The sequence below is a fragment of the Balaenoptera physalus genome (assembly GCF_965194825.1).
Source record: "Balaenoptera physalus genome assembly, chromosome: 3".
Taxonomy (NCBI): Eukaryota; Metazoa; Chordata; class Mammalia; order Artiodactyla; family Balaenopteridae; genus Balaenoptera; species Balaenoptera physalus.
This window is the reverse complement of record NC_138890.1, coordinates 11,266,317-11,286,691: the sequence shown is the minus strand read 5'-3', so window position 1 is coordinate 11,286,691 and position 20,375 is coordinate 11,266,317. Positions and strand designations below refer to the sequence as shown.

General features: G+C 55.7%; 1 protein-coding gene across 1 annotated transcript; it reads right to left on the bottom strand.

Moving 5' to 3' along the window:
- Positions 1-1,650: 1,650 nt before the first annotated feature.
- Positions 1,651-20,075, bottom strand: RAB8A (RAB8A, member RAS oncogene family). Its single transcript, XM_082457544.1, has 8 exons — positions 19,919-20,075; positions 15,192-15,252; positions 13,243-13,303; positions 9,081-9,158; positions 7,483-7,572; positions 6,839-6,904; positions 5,264-5,314; positions 1,651-3,005 (listed from the first exon to the last, which is right to left on the bottom strand). Exons 1-8 carry the CDS (start codon positions 20,040-20,042, stop codon positions 2,913-2,915), a joined length of 624 nt encoding a protein of 207 aa, XP_082313670.1. The 5' UTR covers positions 20,043-20,075; the 3' UTR covers positions 1,651-2,912.
- Positions 20,076-20,375: the final 300 nt, after the last annotated feature.

The window sequence follows — 20,375 nt, the reverse complement described above, 5'->3', positions numbered from 1 at the left end:
TCTGGGCTTGATGCAATTTCACAGTTCTCTCGTTCTCCAATGCCTCCATCCTATTCATTCATTCCACAAAAACTGACTGAGCCCCAACTGTGGGCACCATGTTAGGTGCTGGGGATGAAGCAGAAGACAAAACAGGCCCTGTTCATGTCATGCTGGAGCTCACACTCCACCGGGAGACTGATGCCACAGAAGTCCACATGCAGGAGAGGCTGGCAGAAGAGGAGACAGCAGGGGCAAAGGCCCTGGGATAGGAACAAACTTGGCACACTTGAGAAGCAGACAATAGGCAAAGTGTCCAAAAGGTGGAGACAACCCAAACGTCCATCAGTGGATGAACACATAAAAGATATGGTCCATCCACACAATGGAATACTGTGCAGCCATAAAAAGGGATGAAGCTCATGACTGATCTCTAAAACTTTATGCTGAGTGAAAGAAGCCAGATGCAAAAGGCCACATAGTGTGCGATTCTATTTATACGAAACGTCCAGAACAGGCAAATCCATAGACAGAAAGTAGGTTAGTGGTTGCCAGGGACTGAGGGAGGGAGAATGGGGAGTGACCGCTAATGGGTACTGAGTGATAAAAATGTTCTAAAATTGACTCTGGTGATGGCTGCACAATGCTGTGAAAATAGTAAAGACTACTGAATTGCACACTTCCGTGGGTGAATTGTATGGTGTGTGAATTACGTCTCAATAAATCTGTTATTAGAAAAAGAGCCAATGTGTCATCTGTCTCGGTACAAGAGGATGGTAGCTGAGGAGCTGCTTCCCCACCTGCCACCCCATCAAAGTCTTTAGACACAAGGAATAGTAATGACTCCCTGAGCAAGAGGTTGGTACAAGGTCGGACTGAGGAGTTCAAGGATGCCACCTGACCTGGTTGGGGGGGGGCCACTGGTGGAAATTTGGGGCATTATGGGGCAAATACTTACAGCTCAAAGCTGTAAGCTACTTGGATGACTTGTTCCCCATTAGAGACAAAGTGCAAAAAGAGAGGTGAGCTTTTCTCTTGGGGCACAAGACAAATAATGATGCTAATGATAATGGATATGAATATGATGACACAATGTGACAGCAGTTAGCTTGGGATGCGCCCTCTCGCGGGCTCTTCATAGCCATCCTATGAGGTGGGAGCTATGATCGTGCCCAACTGAGGCTCAGCCCCTGGTTGTGCCGTCGGTCTGCAGCAGGATCATGGGGAGGAGACTTCCTGAGAGGTGAGGGGGCTGCTCAGAGTGGAGCGCTCAACTTGGCAAAACGGGTGCGGTAGGGACCAAGACGAGAGACACTTGGTGGCATGAAGGGGACTGATGTGGACCGAGCGGGTTAAGCCGGGGGTGTGGTGTACGAAGTGGTGCTGCGGGGAGGGACACCTCCTCGTTTTCCTGTGCTGCGTGTGTTTGGGGAAGGGGGCAGGTTGGGAAGCTTATTTTCCCAAGTCAGTCTTTTGATAACGGTGTCACCTCCTCAGAGCTTGGGGTGACCTTCTCCTCCAGCCTGGGGTAACCTGCCACCTCTACTTTGATCTTGTCCAGACCTGAGGCCCCTGCTGACCTGGGCTGTGTTTTAAATAGCGGGCATCCTGTGAACCCAACATCTGGCCACATCTGTGTACCTACACAGAGAATGCGGACATAAAAATCCGTTAACTTTAAAATGAGCTTTAATTTGTTTTCCTTAAGTGCATTTATCGATGTAAACAGAGCATGTTAAGAGATACCAAGGGGAGAGCAGACGATTGCTGGTATGTTGGTTTTAATTCAAAAAAAGAGAAAAAGAAAGGCTCCCTGGTGACACCCCCCGACCTGGTTACCTGGTCCCGACTGCAGTCTCTACGGGAAGGCAGAGCTGTCAAAACAGAACTGAGCAACGGCAGTTAAAAACCCACCCAGAATGCTCTGCAGTCGGGCCCCGCAGGCCACCCGCACTCTCAGCCATGTCCCAGAGGTTGGGGGAGGGGGGGTGCGTGTGTTCCCGATCACCTGGGTCTGCTGTTGGAAATCAAGGACAGAATCACCTCCTGACACTACAGATCTGGAAAAATAAAAATCTCTAGAAAGAACGTCCGATTTGGAGACAGCGGGAGGACGAAGAGGAGTAGGTGCCCCGATCGAGGGTGGGCCGTGCGTGGTTGCATTTTGGGCTCACCCGTGGCATGCACGGAGACCCCTCAGTGCTCAGGTGGGGACTGTGGAGGGACCTACTGGCCATGCCCAAGGCCCGGCTGGACCACGGGACCAAACCTGGCTGTAAACAGGAAAGGCCACTCCATGCTTCTTTCCTCAGGATTTCCTTAATTTGTGCTTCCCTTTGGTTTGACAGTTAACATGGGGGTGGGGGGGGGGAGCCGGGGGGGGGTGCGGGGAGTAGATAACGGTTTCTGTCACTTGTCCAAAAACTGAGAGAAGAGGTGAAAGCAGGCGTTGGATTGGTTGGGCAGACGCTTCCTGGGCCTGATGTGAGTTGCCTCGCTCAGGGTGCAGAGCCCGGCTCCCCTGGAGCTATCACTGGCCTTTGGGGGCCTCGCTTCTGTCGCGGGGGACATGGACGGGCTTTCCGGCGGGGCTCTAGCTATGTCGAGGCCCAGAGATGGAGGCCTGCCGTGTGGGCTGCTACTGACGGCCGTGCCGCGGCTCCACCTCTCTCTCTAGCTTCACACGGTGCGTGGACCCATTCAGTGGATGTCGCAGGACAGGTAGCAGATTCTTAACTTCTTCCGTCTCCAGAGTTGAAAAAGATCAGTTACTAAAATAAACAATTTCTCGATTGTGTTCTGGTGGCCACGGGCCCGGTGGCCGCGGCGTGGCGGGGAGTGGTGAGGGGGGAGGGCCCCGGCTGAGTGAGGGGCTCACTCAGGACAGGCACAGTCAGCTCGGCTGAGCGAGGCTCAGGGTAAGGCGGCATTCCTCACAGAAGAACACATCGGAAAAAGCTGCTCCTCTTCTGCTGGTCCGGTGTGATTTTGACTCCCTGGTTGCTCCCCTGGGGGCTGTTGCCTTCCTGAAAATCACAGGAGGTTTTCTGAGGTTATGGCTGAGCAACATGAGCTCTATGTCTCTTAACCAACCAGCCAGTCAACTAATGAACTAACCAACGAACCAACTGCCAGCCTATGTACCCATCTGTCACCTTCCAACCAATCCTCCATCCATCCCCTTCCATCCAACCACCCATGCCCTCCCATCCATCATCCATCCATCCCCTTCCAACCAACCATCCACCCATCCATCCAGCTGTCCCCTCCAACTACCAATTCATCTTTCACAAACCCACAGATCTGCTTTTTATCTACTACCCATCACTCCTTCCAACAATTCATTCCTTTAATCACTCATTCACGTACCTATCCACCCCTTTCCATTCACCCTCTCAACATCTTTCCAACCACTTATTTACCCATCTCACTCTCTTCTTTCCCTATTTCCTTCTTCCCATTCACCCACCCCTCCCTCCTTCCCATCCATCTACCCATCTGTGCTGAGCACCTATCAGTGAGGCAGCTGAGGGCAGCAGAAAGGCACTCTCTCTTGGGATTTGGAAGGGCTGGGTTCAAGATCCCAGGGCCACTCACTCACCCGGCTGGTCTCCCTGCCCCTGTGCCAAGGCTCTGGCTCCCCACCTCTCCCCACAGTTCACCCTCCACCCTTCTGCAGGTGAGGTAAGCCCTAAACTCAAGCCCTGTTGAAAATCCATCAGTGCTGTCGCCTGGCATCTGAAGCCTCTTGTTCTGGTCCCTGCCTACCCTGGGAACTGAAATCCTATTTTCTCTCACATCACCATGTTTGGAAAGGTTCAGCCCTGTTTCTTTGACTAATTCCTTCTCATCTTTCAGCTCTCAGATAAAACCTGAATTTATTCAACAGTAACTGCTGAATGCCTACACGGTGCCAAATTTACACAATGTCCTATGTCAATTACATTAAAAAAAAAAAAAAAAGAAGACTGATAGAAGTGGTATGGGGTTGCAACTCTGAACATAAACAAAGGTGGTAGGAAATGAATAGAATTTAACTGTTGGTGATTTGCAACTTAGTTAAGAAAAAAAGAGAAACTGCAAGGATTATGGTGAACATCAGCACTTCACAATCTGTGCCTTGGAAGGACATGGCACATTCTGGAGGCAATCAACAGGCCGGTATCAAAAGCACAGGCAAAGTGTTGCCGTGAGGCTCAGTGTAACTCCTGGTGGGCATGAGTGAGTCAATAGGATCGTTAAAAATCAAAATTTTACTGTTATATTGAAGAGAAAAGAATTCTAAGAAAATTACAATTGTAAGAAAATTCTTCTCAAAGTACAGTGGTTTACACAGACTCTTTTCTGTTTTGGCTAAACAGCTGTTACTAAATTGATCGTGTGCCTTGCAATTCAATTCACAGCATCTTAGAATTATGAAAATGACACTCATTTTAAGTCAGACGTGAACTACTTGAATGGCGTTTTGTATTGTGTACGCAGTCCTATATGCGCAGACATAGAACAGGTCACAAATAGAGTGCGTCATGCTCTCGTATCAGACAACAGGGAGCATCACTTGGCGGGAAGAGTGGTCGCTGGGACAGAGGCTTTGGAGAAAGACTCACGACAGCGTTTAGCCGGTAACATGCCCAAAATATAGTTCAGTGTTCAGACCCTACCAAGAAAGCACTAGTTATGCTGCATGCTGGGGACTGTGCTCATGTGCTAAACAGAAAAGCTAGAAATGAATGAAAGGGTGGATGCGGAGGGATTCAGGCAGGGCCTCCTGGAGGCCTCAGGGCCCTGGCACCCACTGAAGGTTGTCACAACCTGCAGAATTTGGGGCTGGAAGGAGGAAAAAGGCTATCGACCTGCTGGACTCGTCAGGATGGAAAGCCGGCAGCTGTCAGACACGAGCCTTGCTTGGGGGCCTTGTTACGGGGTGGACCGTGGTTCTGGGCCTGCCTGGGGGGCTTTTCTGCAGGAGGCCCTCTAGCTTTGTGCAGGCTTGGCTCCCAAGAGGGACGGAAAGGGTCCGGTGTGCCCAGCTAGCTTGTGTGCTTAGTGAGCAGCGCCTGGTACTGAGCAGCTCCGGGCCACGGAGGAAAGATGAAGTTGAGAGGCATGTTCAGGGTGGATGTCCCTGCCACACCTGATAACGCTACCCCCCTTCCTAGAGATGCCCTACTAGGTGCACCTGGGCCCTAAGAAGCAGGATCTGCCCGGGGATGCATCACACCACTGAGAGCGATGCCAGCCAGCAGGGAGGCACGTGGGGATCCCGGGGAGGACACACACTCACCAATTTTTTATCCATTTTTGCTTTGATGTCTCTGGCGAGAGTGAAAAATGCCTGTGGAATAAGCACGTAGTTAGTAGCCCAGGAGTGGGAAGCAGGTGGGGGCCTGCTGGTTCCTGGACGCTGCCACACAGAGGGCGTGGCTCAACAGCAGGGCCAGTGGGGGGAACAGTGTTAGGACAGAGACCTGGGCATGGGTCTCACCTGTTCAGCCCCATCTCCTGCCCCTACAGGGATACCCCCACCCACCAGGACCGCCACTTTCCCTAAACCAATGACCCTGGAAGGTGGGATCATCCTTGGCTGGTCAGAGAGGAAGCTGAGGCTTGGAGAGGGGGTGCCCAAGCGACTTGTCTCAAGGCACTCAGTGGCTGACTGACTGATCGAGCTCTCCGTCCCTGACCCCTGTGCTCTATCTGCCCACTTTGCCCCACTTTTAACAGTCAGGGGCAGGGCAGAAAGACAAGTGGCTCCTTGGCCAAACGAGCGTCATTCTGGGTCCTCGCCCAGTAAGAAGGCCTGGTAGGTAGGGTGAAAGGTTCATCTTCCAAGGGTTGGCGAAGGCCTGACCCCAGGCTGTTGTCTCTGTCACAGGCTCCTGACCGTTTCTTCTCTTCGCCCATCTGGACAACACTTATAAACCCCACTCTGGCACCAACCCTGCTCCGGGCCTTATACAGAGATGAGCTGGCCTCAGCATTTGCAGTCGAGGGGCTCCTGGTTCGGCGAGAAGCAGAGTCTTAGCAAACACCCATGTGATGTGGAAAGTTCTGTCGCGGAGGGTGTCTCGGGGTGCTGGGGATGCCTAAAGTGGTGGGCCTCAGGGCCTGGGGAACGGCAGAGGCCTCCTCGGGAAGGGGCCACATGGGCTGGTCCCTGATGGGAAGCGGGGGGCGTAGGAATTGTGGCAAAGGCCTGGAGGAAGGTGAGGCACAGGCGGCCAGGGACGGAGAGTGGTGGGCGAGGCCTGAGCTGTGGGTGGCACACACTGGATGGGGCCAGCTAGGGAGGGCCTTCTGTGCCTCGCGCAGGGGCTGAGGTTGGGAGTGGCGTGGAAGATCTATTTTGGAAAGATCACGGGAGTGGCGGAACGGAGGAGAAGGCAGGTGAGCTGCAGGGCTGGCGCTGCTGGTGGACAGGAGAAGGAGGCCTGGGCCAAGGCTCGGTCAGGGTGCCCTACTCTGTATGGGCTTGTGACCCTGTCTGTGCAGGTGGTGTGAATGAAAGCACAAACCCGGAGGCAGGCCTGGGCGCCAGCCAGCGCAGAGACTCTCTGAGCCTCGGTTTCCCCACCTGCAGAACTGTGCCTGCTCCCCAGGGCTGCGTGACAGCCAGTGAGATCATGTCCTAGGCGCCCAGCTGGGGCAGGCACCTGCTGATGTCAGAACGGGGGGCGGTTCCCCCAGGCCCCCTGGGCCTTGCAAGAGGCCTGGCACACGATGTCGCCCAAGAAGTGCCTCTCAGCCGTCTGTCCAAGAGGCAGCCGAAGCTGTGACCAGTCCCTGTGACAGAGCCTCCCTGGAGGGTGCAGCCCGACCCTTAGCCCTAATGGGCCGGCGCTGTGGGCCTGGGACTCACGTTCTCCACGTTGATGTTGGCCTTCGCGCTGGTCTCCATAAACTTGATTCCATAGTCCAGGGCCAGCTGCGAGGGAGGGAGAAAAACATGCGAATATCAGCCACCAGGCACCCAGACCTCTGCACAGCGCCCTGAGGGGGGCCGAGACAGAGAGACAGAGTGCGGCCTGCTCCCTCAAGCCACCAGTGGAGAGCAGGTGGTGAATGTCCCTGGCAGGAGGGTGGAGGGAGCCTGGCTCAAACCATGGCTCTGTTCTCCGCCCCCTGTGGCCTCGACGGGTCCCACGAGGCGCTGTGCGGAAGCAAGCAGAGCACACCCAGAAGCCCTCGCTGCTTTCAGTCTTTAGCCTGAAGCCCGGCTGGGCGTGTGCTTTCCACCTTCCCTTCCCATGGCATGTGCCCCACTGGGACAACCGACTCATCTGCGTGCCCAGCCAAGCCCTGCATCCCGGAAGATGGGTCATCTTATGCTCAGAAAGATTGTAAGGGAGTCTCCCCAAAAGCCCAGCCTCGCCATTAGTGAGCAATCGGGGGGCCCTCTGGTGCAGGGCAGGGCTGGCCTCCATGCAGGGAACCCCAGACGCTGAGGTCCCTCTGCCCCGAGGTGTCTGGCAGTGCCAGGCCCAAGCCGGCCACCATGCCCACCTTTTCTCCCCGTTCCTTGGAAACTTGTCTCTTGTCGTTCACGTCGCACTTGTTCCCAAGTATCATCTTTTCGACGTCTGCAGAGGCGTGCTGGAGGGGAGGGGCAGATGGGGGAGGTGAGAGGTAAGGTCACACTGGACTACCAACCAACTGGTAGCCCATCCCCCAAGACCAGAGTGATGGGGCCAGGGCTGCTAGGCACACCCTGCACAGATGACAAGCTGAAGCTCAGAGAGGCTGAGAGGCCCGTCCTATGTCACTGAGCCAGTGCCAGGACGGAGTTCAGGGTTCTGGCTGCTACCCTGACCAAGCGCACGCCTTCTGGCTGCCAAGGACAGCTTCTCTATGGGCCACGCCAACTAGGCTACCATGACTGTCCTCGGACTCCTGGCCAGGTCTGGCCTATGGGAGGCAAGTGGGGCTGGGGTATTGACCCCTGCTCGCCTCCCTCCTTCCCCGGCTCCTCTGCTGGAGACCCCAGCTGCTGTCCTGGGACCTTCTGCCCTGCTCCAGCGCCCCTATTCTGGGCTCCAGAAACAGGCTGTGCCGGGGATGGGCGCAGACCTCGGCCACCACCAGCCCTTTGTGCTTTGCCATCCCCTGGCGTTCCCTTAACTCTGCCTTCACGCCTGAAAACAGTCCCTTCCTCCAACCCGCCTCCACATTCCAACCCAGTGGGCCTCGCTTCCTGAAGGACTGGACCATCAGAAAGGCCCTTCTCGCTGCAGCTCAGATCTGGTCTCAGGGAAACGCGCTCCTGTGCTCCCTAACTTCCTACTAACTGGAAGGCTCTCTTGCCTACTGGCTGGAACACAGAAGTTCCCCAGAGACCAGTGTGAGGAGCCCCTCCTCAGGCCAGGCGCAGCCTCCTGCCAGGAAATCCGGGGTCATCGGGAGGTGGCCCAGTGCAACCGCTCACAGGTGCCGGCTGTGATGTGGCCTTCTGCCATGTCTTCATGGGTGGGCAAAGTTCTCAGACCCGAACCCCACCTCGTGAGTCATCACAAGCCACAAGCACCTTGTCCAGGGAGGCTCGGGGGGTGAGGGTGAGCTCTGTGGAGAGCGGGGAGGTGACGACACTGGCTTTGGGACAGGGAGGCAGCGCTGGCCGCCTTCTCTTCCCTCGGGGTTCAAGGTCTCCTTCCACAGGCAGCTACTGCTGCTGGCCTGAGCACGCGCACAGAGAGCTCATACCAGCTCAAACCCTGCTCCGTTGCAGTTCAAAGTGCAACCTGACACATGCCCTCACCACACCCACCAAATACAAAGGTCACGGCAACTCTAGAACCTTCCTTCTCTAGAAAGCACCAAATGCTCAGTGACTGGATATCCTTCTTCCTTGACCTCGATGTCGCCCAAACCCGACAGCCCGGCTGGGGAAATGGGCTCTTGGGGTTGCTCTGTGATGAGGCCGGGCCAGCGTGTTCTCCAGGGTTGACTGCGTGGGTTCCCGTCTCCCTGACTCTGTTCCCAGCGAGTTACTTCTAGGTGCCTCTGGGCTCAGTGACCTCATGTGTAAACCAGGAAGCTCCGGGGTGAGGGCTGAGGAGAGGACGCGTGGGAGGTTCCTGTGCGTGGGAGGGGTCCCCAAGCCTCACCTCCTCAATGTTCCGAATCCAGTTCCGGATGTTGTCGAAGGACTTCTCATTGGTGATGTCGTAGACCAGCATGATGCCCTAATAAGCAGGGGGAGACAGAGACCCGCGCTCTGGACAAGCCGCGAGCACTCTGAGGGGGAGGCCCCAGCAAGGTGGGCAGCAGGGACCCCGACAGGACACCACCCCCGGGACCCTTCCTTCTGCTGGGCTCCACCACTAGCCTCTCTCTGGTGTCCCAGGCTCCAGTCCCCTACTCCTCGGCCACTGATGTGACCCTTCACCCCACAGACCAGACCCTACCACACCTGTGCTTACAAAGGAGCCCTGCTGTTTCCCCACTACTGGCAGGATGAGTGCGGCCCGTGTGCCTCGGCAGCCAGCGAGGTCCCAGCGGTCAACCTCTCAGCCTCGCATCCTGCAGCCCCCTGCTCTACAGGCTGTATTCCACGGCCCTGATGCCCACCGGGCTCCCCCTCTTGCCAACCCTTGGCTATGCTCAGCCTCTTCCACACCCTCACTCGCCCCCCACCCTGCCCTGAGTCATCTCCTGGGCTCAGCCAGGGCCGCCTCCACTGGTCGCCCCAGCTTCACCCCTCATCTGGTGCCTACCATGAGCCAGGTACTGCGACTGGGTCTCCCTGAGCCTCACAGGCTTGGGTCGGGTGGTCCCGCTGTCTGCACTGTGAGAACGGGGAACCTGAGCCTGGGGGGTGGGGGGCTAGGTCCCTGTCCCCAGTCACACGAGGGAGAGTAAAGGATGCAACTGGGGTCTAAGCCCAGGGGGACACACCCTAATGCCCACGTGCCTTCCAACAACCCCACCGGAGTCGGGGCTGGCTTCAAGCACTGGGGCAGGCAATGCTGAGGCCTCTGTGGTTCCATAACCAACGCGTGAGCAGCTGGGAGACGGTCCGTGGGTTCTGAAATAGCTGCAGAGTGAACCCGTCTCTGCTTGAGCCCACAATCTCACCACTGCCGAGGAGAAAGGCAAATATCCCCACTTGATAAAAGGGGAAACTGAGGTGCAGAAAGAGGTGACCTTTAAGATTCTAGCCCAGCTCTAAAGGAGCTGATGACACTGGCTCCCGTTAGGAATCTCCCTGGGTCCTCATCAGGATCAAGCAACGCTCAGGGCCACCCTGCGACAGTCCCCGTGTTGCCCTGGACATCCTCGCAGGGCACGCGTGGTGAGCCAGCCTGCAGCAATACTATCGCCAGCCCCCGTGCGGCTCAGCCCCGGGGTGCCAAGGCCCCAGCTGTCCTGCCCAGGCCCGGCTCACTCCATTCCCTCACTCTACCCGCTCCAAGGGCCTAGCCCTCCATCCACAAGCTCTGGTGCTGGCCAAGACGTCTCTGAGGCTGCCTGAATTTGCAGAGTAAGAACTCGGGCCCTGTGTGCTGGGCAGATAACTGCAGGGGCGAGGGTGTGTGACAAAACCACACAGACAGGGCAAGCGAGCCGCTGCAATTCCAAATCCCCGCTGTGACCTTGGGGATATGCACAGCGGCCTTAGAGCCTGCTGCAGCCACAACCCCTCAAAAATGCCAACTGGGAACCCTCATTCAGTGGTCTCTTGGGGAGACTGAATAGAGACTGCTGACGGGAGGACTTGGAGGAGCTTTTAGTGGCCGTGACGTGTGACGTGCTCCAGCCAAGGCCAGAGTGAGTACAGACACTGGTGGATGGACTCTGTGAGCCGAGCATCACTGGGGCCTCTGCGCAGCAGCTGGCCTCCCACTGTCAGGGGCAAGAAATGCCACAGGGCTCTGAGGGCTCTTTGCCCCTTTATCCAGGGATTGGCCCTTTTGACGGCCCAGGATTCTGCCACCACCGCCACTAGGCTGGCACCATGTATGCAAGATTCCAAGGTCCCAGATTTTTACCTATGAGGTGTCGGGGGCAGTGAATAGAGCTCTCTATCAGGAAAGAGCAGAAGTCCCTGGAAAACATAGTGTCACCCTATTCCAGGTTCTCCACGAAGCTCCCCTCGGGGCTCCAAGTGACCATTTTCCTGGCCCCAGTCTGGGCACAGCTCCCCATATCTGTTTGCAAGCTCACAACAGGACACCAGACATCCGATGCTCCCCAAATCTGGGACCCAAGGGTCCACTGCCACAAGGACAAAGGTGATGACGGGGCTGCAACGTTGCCAATGTTCTCTGTGCTGTCCTATACGGTCTCCACTGGCTGCACGTGGCTCCGGGGCACCTGAAATGCAGCCAGTGCGACCGAGGGGCTGGATTTCCTACTTTTACTGATTTGGTTTCAAACAGCCACACACAGCCAGCGGCTTCTGTACGGGTTAGCGCAGGTCTAGGAGGATACAATCATCTTGGGGCTGGACAAGGTCTTACAGATGGCTCAGTCCAGCCTCGTCAGGGGCTGGCTGAGACGTGGGGGCTGGAAAGGGCCAGCCGCTACCGGCCCAGACATTTACCCTACGTGTGAATTTAAGCAGGGCCTGGAATGGTGCCGAGCCTCAGGCTCCTCATCTGTCAAATGGGGATAATACGGCACCCACACTCAGGGGTTTATGGCCAAGACCTGGGGCCACTGCCTGCTGGAGGGAAAGGCTTGGTCAATGGGGCAGGGGGTGCTATTTCAACCCAGAGAGGGATGGGGCCTACCTGAGGCCATACAGCAGAAGCTCCCCCAGGACCCCAGTGCCCCAAGGCCCCCCGCCCCAGCAGAGCAAAGCAAGGTGAGGGGAAAATTAGTAAATTAATTTTAATGAGGAGCACTAAGGTTGCAACCCACATGATTGAGTTTCTGTTCTGTTCAGACGCTGTGTGGGATGCTCTAAATACTTAATGCCTCTATTCATTTCTGCCGTCCACCAGTATTTCCTGAGCTCTACCGCATACTCCGCCTGGTCCCAGGCACCGTGCATGTGGCAGGGACCAAGAGGTGGCCCAGCCCTCCTGGAGCTTACGGCCTAGTGGAGGAAACGGGTCTATAGCTGATTGATGGGGTGCATGATGGAAAGGATGCGGTGCAGCGGGAGCTGGAAATGGGGAGCTGGCCATCTATCCTCACAGCTGCCTGGAGCATACTCCTCTGTTCCACTTTCCAAGTAAGGAGACCGAGCTCAGAGGGTGACCCAGGGGGCTGAACGAGGTCCTGGGGATCTGCCTCCCACTCCCCACGGCCCCCAAGCACCCCGCTTTGTATACCCCTTGCAGGTGCATGACCAGCTCAGGGCTCTCGAGGATAGGACCCTGGCCCAATCCAGGTTGCCCTCTGCATCTAGTTCGGCCTGGCCTGGAGAAGGTGCTCGGTAAAAATATTTGAGGGATGGGCTTCCCTGGTGGCGCAGTGGTTAAGAATCCGCCTGCCAATGCAGGGGACACGGGCTCGAGCCCTGGTCTGGGGAGATCCCACGTGCTGTGGAGCAACTAAGCCCGTGAGCCACAACTACTGAGCCTGCGCTCTAGAGCCCAAGAGCCACAACTACTGAGCCTGTGAGTCACAACTACTGAGTCCACGAGCCACAACTACTGAAGCCTGCGCACCTAGAGCCCGTGCTCCGCAAGAGAAGCCACCACAATGAGAAGCCTGCGCACAACGAAGAGTAGCCCCTGCTCGCCACAAGGAGAGAAAGCCCACGCGCAGCAACAAAGACCCAACATAGCCAAAAATAAATAAATAAAATAAATAAATTTATAAAAAAAAAAACCCACATTTGAGGGATGATGAACGAGTCTTCCTATCACATGACCCCGCCTCAGGCGCAGGCAACAGATGTTAACAGCCAACAGCCCTGAGCAAGTCAGCTCCTGGATGATCTTCAAGTTTTCAGTAGCGAGTTCCAGAGAGTCTGACATGGGCCGCATGAGCACTCCTAAGTGTTGGGGCATGCTGGCTCTGATTTCTCTGACCTCACCTGGAAGAACCGGCTTCCTGTGTCTTTCTTCATTCCTGGAGAACTAGGTTTCCTTGAACCCTGTATTGTCTCTGGAGCCAGAAGGGGAGGTATGGAGGACGAGGGGGCAGAGGTGGGGCACACAGCCTTTTCCTAAAACTAACCTGGGACCAAGGACCCCTGAGAAGCCAGAGCACGGGCTCCTCAGAAACATCCAGATTTTGGTATCCAACGCACTGATGTTCATTTTGACTTAAGAAAAACAAAAGACAACCCCCCCGTGCCAAACCAATCCATACCATGGCGCCTCTGTAGTAGGCCGTTGTGATCGTCCGAAACCGTTCCTGACCAGCTGTGTCCCTAACGATGAGGAGAAAAAGGGATATTAGCGACACAGAAAGAGAACGATCGTCACAGTGAGAATGAGGGGCATTTACCCAGTACGGACGCCCAGCTTTCTCATGGGTCATCTCCTGATTCATCGTCCTGCTGTGGGGCAGCCCCCCATTGGTACAGAGAAGGAAACTGTGGCTTGGGCAGGTGTCTGATGCCTCCTGGCTAGGGATGTGGCAGAATGACTCCTCTGCTACATCTTGTCGTCCTGGGGATTTTCCCCAGAGTTTCTGGGCCACAGAAGAGCCAAGGTTGGATGTTATTATTTGTGAAAATCTGGGGCCTTGTATGTGGAAGAGGCTGGTCACGTGGCACGGGAACACAGCCCTTGCTGGTGGGCTGAGCTGGTCGAGCTCAGCGGGGCTTAGGAAGCACTTCCATGCTCGCCATCCTGGTGGAGGTCAGGGGGAAAGTCCTTCCTCGTGGGTACGGTGGAGGTACCTGGGTAAGACACACCCGTGCCTAGCCCAGCTCCTGGCACGGAGGGTATTCAGTGTTTGGTTTAAAGGTGACAAGTGGTCAGTGGCAGAGCCAGGGCAAGACCACGTCTTCTGTCTCTGGGCCCAGGGCTCCTCCTCTGGCCCTGCACCTCCCCCTGTGCAGGGCTCTGCACGTCTGGACTGTATAGACACACCTCATTTGGGGCTAAGGTGACTTTCTGCCGCCAACAGCAGGTGATGTTAGCGGTTATGATCAGTTACTTTATGACTGTTCTAGAAGAATTCTAAGAGAGTCATTAACCCCCCTGCGACTGCTAAGAGCAGAAGCAGGAGGACAGGAGGAAAAGAAATCAAAACTTCTGCTTGCTGGTACAGTGTCACTTTGGACTTGGGCACTGAGACTGCTGGGGAGCCAACGTGTTGTAAACAGAGGAACTTCTACGGCCCTGTAACTTACGAGGCGGCCAGAGACTGGCTGCCGCCGCCGCAGCTCAGTAGGATTGGTTAGGCCACACCCAGATTTCGATTCTGAAGTCAGGTTCAGAGGCGGATACCACCGAAGTCAAGGGGACCTGCTGCGCAGGCGGGGCTGTGTTCGGGCTCTGAGACTTGAGTTGGGGAGACACGCTGCAGGGAGGAAGGCTTCACAGCCCATCTCACGGCATCCCTCCCACCCACAGGCACGTGCCTGGACCGGAAGGACCGAGCCACTCTCCCAAATGTGACTTCTCTCTCTTTTGCTCAGGGTTCGTGCCTCCCTGCAAGTGATGCGGCTGCAGGGTAGGACTCTCCTAGCCTCTGACCATCTGAGCCCAGCCTTCCTAGCGCAGTGGGCTGCAGACCAGAGTCACCATCCGTGACGGGGACTCACAAATGCCCTGACTTTATGTAGCATGGGAAGTCAGCCCCAGGTGAGCAGAACAGAAACAGGTCTCACTGCTGGGCCTGGCCTCAGCTTTTTTTCAGTTCTGGGATTTCAGGTCTCTGTATTAGGAAGTGAGGCCTGGGCGTCCCCAGGAGACAAAAGAGGAAGCGATGTCAGGCCTTCTTCAGCGAGCTGATAGGCTTAGAAGGAAATGCCGGGCTGTGGTATCTTGCTATCCTGGCAGCCTTCACCGCCACCAGGAGGGCTCTCTCCAAGTTCAATGGGAGCAGGTGCCTCTGAAGCCCAGGCCCAGGCTGTGCCCACATCGGAAGTGGGCCTGGGAGCTATGTCCTCAGAAGGGGCCGACACAGACTCTAAGCCCCAGCAGCCAGCAGGGCACCGTTCCTGGGGCTTCTGAAGAAAGCCTGATGTGTCCGGGCTGGGCACAGAGAGATGGCGGCCGTGGTCACAGGGAGGGGGACGGGGCACCAGGGGCTTCGGGCTCAAAGCACTCGCTGGGTGAGGGGCTGATGAAGGAAACGACTCTTACCATATCTGTAGTTTAATTCTCTTGCCATCGAGCTCTATGGTCCTAATTTTAAAGTCAATTCCTGAAAGAAAAGAAAAGAAAAAAAAAGGCACATCATTGTCAGTCCATCTCCCAAGCTGTGTCTAGGACGGACGGTGACAACCTGTGCAGGTAACAGCTGCCATGGTTTCTGGAGCACTTGCCGGGCACGCGCGAATCTCGGAATCCCGCAAACCGATCTGGAGGCACCCGGCCAGCTTTCTCCTCCCACAGAAGGGGAGGCTGAGGCTCAGAGGGCAGAAAGGAGCGGCACAGAGTGAAGCTGGTGAGGGGCAGAGCTCGCGGGCAACCCCAGGTAGCTCAGGTGCCAAAGCCGTGTTCTCGTCCCTTTCCCGGGAGGCAGCCTCGTGAAGTAGGCTCCACAGCCCTTTCCGGGCCAGAGCCCCACGCTTCCCGCCGCCCGCACCTGGCCTTCCAAGCACACGGGACGCTGGGCCCCGAGATGTACCCGATGCAGGTGGGCCTCTAGCATTTACACGTGCTGTTCCTTCTCTGTGGGTGGTCCCTACCCTGCCCGCCTGGCAAACTTCTCCTCCTTTAAGACCTGCTGGAAGGTCACCTCCCAAGAAGCCTTCCTGACCCTGCCCTCCTTCTCTCCCACCCTCTGGCTTTAGTCCCCTTTCCCGAGGACCAGGGTGACCTCTCAGCCTCCTCGGCTGCTCTCCAGGCTCCCACCGTTGTCCCCTCAGGCCCCTCCCCAGCTTCCAAAACACACACTCAACCATGTCACCAAGCTAAGCTCTGCTCCGAACCTTCCAGTGTGTTCACCAACAGATGAATGAATAAACAAAATGTGGTCTTTCCCTACAGCAGAATATTACTCAGCCATAAAAAGGGATGAAGCATTGACACATGCTACAACGTGGATGAATCTCGAAAATATAATGCCGAGTGAGAGAAGCCAGACGTGAAAGGTCACACAGTATGTAATTCTATTCATATGAAATATCCAGAATGGCAAATCCAGAGACAGAGGAGAGATTAGTGGTTGCTGGGGTGAGGTGGGGGGCAGGAGGGGGGCGTGGATGTGAGGAGATGAGGAGATGAATGAGATTGACCAAGGGCTGTGGAGTGTCTTTTTGTCATAATGAAAATGCTCTGGAACTGACTGTGGTGATGGTTGCACAACTCTGTGAATGTACCTGAAGCCACTGACTTGTACATTTTAAATGGGTGAGTTGAATTATATGTCAATAAAACTGTTTTGGGGTTTTTTTTTTTGTAATTTTTTTTTTTGGCTGCGCCACGTGGCTTGTGCGATCTTAGTTCCCCGACCAGGGATTGACCCCGGGCCACAGCAGTGAAAGCCCGGAATCCTAACCACGAGGCCACCTGGGAATTCCCAACAAAACCGTTAAATGGTTAAAAACCTTTCCACCTCCTCCTGGGCCCCAGAATAAAGTGAAAACAGTTGCCTGAGTGCTCCTAACCTTGTCACCTCAGCACCCATGGCTCTCGCCCTCCTCTCCGGCCACAATGCCCAACCGTGTACCAGCCTCAGGGCTTTTACGCTTGCTCCTTCCCCTCCTGGAATGTTCTTTCATGCCATGGCCATCTGGCTCCCCTCTCCCTTCACTCAGGTCTCTGTTCAAGTCACCTCCTCAGGGGAGCCTTCCTAACCATCCTTTCTCCCTTCACCGGCTGCATCTTCTTCACGCACTATCCCTGACATTGTATATTCGCTCCATGCAAATGGGAGCAAAACTTGCCAACTGGAATGGCCTGCGTGGAGGGGTAACAGCCAAATCCAGCCTTTGCCCCCAGGAGTTGGTTCTAAATCTCCGCCTGTGAAGCCTTGAGACTGAGGCCTGGCTTGACCCCCTCAGAACACGGCACGGGGATGCTAATTCCATCCCTGCCCGCCTCAGGAGCTGTCCTGGGGACCACAGGGAATATAAGCCTGTATTTGAGTTTTGTCTCCTAGAACATAAGCTCCAGGAGGGCAGGGGCTCACACGTCTTATTCATGGTTGCATCTCCATGAATGCATGGCAGGGGCTGAGTACGTATTTGCTAGAAGCCGATCATTCCGTCCTGCACACACACTTTGACTACAGGCCTTGCTACAGTTCTGCTTCCCTCTGGTTCACCCCAGTCATCTCTGCAGCCCCTGCACTGAGGCGGATGCCTGGTGCACAGCAGGCACCGGGGAAAGATGGCTGGATGAAAAAATAAAGAGCAACGGGATCTACGTGGTGCCGCACAGTATACCAAGTAAGCACTTTCACGTACATCAACCACTTCTCTGAAGGAATGAATGAATGGGGCCCTGAGGAGGAGCTGGGGGCTGAGCCAGGCTGGGGAGAGCCAATTCCAGGAGCCACGGGGCCAAGTTCACACCACAAATGATCGATTGACGGAGCTTATGAGAATAGGCTTCAGCAAAATGTAACCTGGGCAGACAGTGAATAGCCACTTAATCCCTGATCCATACAGAAAATACAGAGATACACTCAGTGCCAATACAGAATCACCTCTATGCATCAGGTTGTATTTCAGGACTAAGCCACCCAGTGTTAACTCTTCCTAAAACATACCCCGCTCCTCTCACAGATGCACAGGACATATGAAATCAAGAAGCACTGTTCAGTCCACAGAACCCAAAGCATCACTCTGTTCTATCTTCCTCCTGGGTTTTATTAACACACCAAATTTAATTAGGAAGTGTAAACTTTACGAGGCCTAAGAGTCATGAGGCCATAACTTCAAGGTCAGGGAGAATTAAACTTTCCTGGAAGACAGAGGCCTGCAGGAAGGCTACAAATGTAATGAGAATCCCGGGGTGGGAGGGAGGGAACCTGGGTTCGAGTGCCACGCCCACCTCCTTAGACGACCTTGCCCAAGTTACGTCCTCATCTGCAAGTGGAGGCTGGCCTCCTCAGAGCCCTAAAGGACTAGACTGGGTTTTCTGGTCAAGAATTAAAAAACAGACAAACCACTCAACCCCCGAATTGATCTCACTAGGAAGGTTCTGACTCTGGGAAACTGAGGTCTGGGTTGAGAGCAAGCCACAGTCTACCAGGAGTTAATATCACTTCCTGATTGGTGGGGACGCACGGGCTATCCCAAAGTTTGACCTTGGAGTTAGGGAAGGGCAGGAATCAGAAAGACATGGGCCTAGGGGAAGGATGCGGTCACTACAAGAGACATTCTGCTTCCTCTCCATGGTCTCTGGCAGTGGTGACAACCCCCTATTCATTGTACAGTTCTGATCCTCCACCGTCCAGGCGATGGCCAAAGCAAAGAACACCACTCCTAAGCTGAAGAAACAGGGCTCAGAGAGGCGAAGTGCTTGTTCAAGGGCAAACAGCAGCTGGAACCCAGGCATGGTGATTTCCAGTCCAATTCTCTTTACATCTGGCAGCTAAGTGTCTTGCAAAGTGCAGCTCCTGGAGGATGGCAAGGATGGCATCAGCAGCTCATTGTGGGGTTTAGGAAGATAAGGTACACAGGGGTAAAGCAAAGCCCATTCCCTAGGTTTTTTCCAGCTCTTGGGCTTGGGGACCATTCTCCTGCTTCCCCACTCCAGAGCAAGACTGCATAGCTTACAGGCCACTCTGCTTGATGCGTGTTACTTCCAGGTCAAACTTTTCATGTGGGCAATGGCTGTTTTTGTGGTGTGGGAAGAAGTCAGCTCCACTTTTGTGGATGTCAGAACTGGGTAGCAACAAGCCAATTCTGCTCAACCACAACGTGGGCTGGCCCTGCAGGAAAGGCTGTTCTGCAAAGTGACAACCGGTGTCCTGGGTCTAGCGATAGGGAAGTCAGGGCTGTCTGTGGCAGCCGCTGATTTTGGTTTCTCACTGAAGCTTTTATCTGGCATCTCCTCCGGATGACAGGTCCCAGGGCAGGCAGCTGTCACTCGCCATTTCTGCCACCCTCGAGTGAGATGGAAGTCCGCGCAGGGGAAGTGTCTGGACTCCCTCTCATCATTCCTTCCAGAAGAAATTCATTCATGGGGGAAACAGGGTCAGGGAGAGGGGCTCAACCCCTGAATATTCCAGAGGAAAGAGCAGGAGAGGTCTGGGTTGGAGTCCTGGCTTCGAAGTGGATCAGCTGTGCTCGCATCTCTCTGGGATGGTTGAGCCTTGAGTTTTGGGTCAGACACACCCAGGTACAAATACCATCCTTGCCACCTGTAGACCGAGTGACCTTGGGCAAGTCCAGTATCCTCCCTGAGCCTCAAATTCCTCCACTGTGAAACGAACTCATAACAGCACCTGACACAGAGGACTGGAAAGTGTGGTAATGCACATAAAGCGCCTGGCACACAGTAAATGCTCAATAAGATCAGGTGTCACTTGTCACTGTCCTTTCCCCATGGACAACTCTCCGCGCCTCAGTTTCCACTTCTGTAAGACGAGGACCCCAAAGAACTGCTTCAAGGTATGCTGCGAGGACAGAACAAAATGACGGGCGCCAAGACCTCGTCCAAGCCATACACTCCCTGAGTAGGCTGAGGGTTGGTGCCTCAGTCTCCCCATCTGCGAAATGGGCACCTGGTGCCCACCCCGCCCATGGCCCGGGAACCGCCAAACGGCGGTGCAGGCGACAGCTCTTTTCCCCTCCGGCTCCCTCGACCCTCTGCTCTTTTCCCCATCCGGCCCGGCCGCTCCCTCAGCCCCAGCCCCTCAGGGGCGCGCCCGGCCCGGGCCTCCCGCACCCCCGGCCGCTCCCCGGCCCTGCTACCTATGGTGGAGATGAAAGTGGAGTTGAAGGCGTCCTCGGAGAAGCGGAACAGGACACAGGTCTTCCCCACCCCCGAGTCCCCGATCAGCAGCAGCTTGAACAGGTAATCGTAGGTCTTCGCCATATTACACTCTCTCCCCGACGGGAAGTGCTGCCAGCGCCTCGCCACTGGCCCCTGGGCCCGTCCATCAGCGCCGATCCCACCCCCCCATTGGCTCCCGGCCCGACGCGCGTCACCGCGGCCGCCGCCCGCCCCCGCGCCCCGCCTGTCTCGGGAAGATGTGGGGAAGGGGCGAGCTGGGCACGGAGCCGGAAGCAGCCCGAGCGTGCCGCTCATTGGCCGGCGCTCAGGACAGGGAGGACTGCGATTGGCCAGCGGTGAGGAGTCGAGGGGCTTCAAATGGGGACAGGGTAGAGGCGTGGCAGCCCGTGTCCCCTCCTTCTGCCCTCCACTCTG

Excerpts from the sequence above, each read along its gene's own strand:
- RAB8A (XM_082457544.1), bottom strand. The coding sequence starts at position 20,042 with ATGGCGAAGACCTACGATTACCTGTTCAAGCTGCTGCTGATCGGGGAC. Across the intron at positions 7,573-9,080 it reads GGATTCGGAACATTGAGGAG|CACGCCTCTGCAGACGTCGA; the intron begins GTGAGGCTTGGG and ends CCTCCCCTCCAG. Across the intron at positions 3,006-5,263 it reads CAAAAATGGATAAAAAATTG|GAAGGCAACAGCCCCCAGGG; the intron begins GTGAGTGTGTGT and ends TGTGATTTTCAG.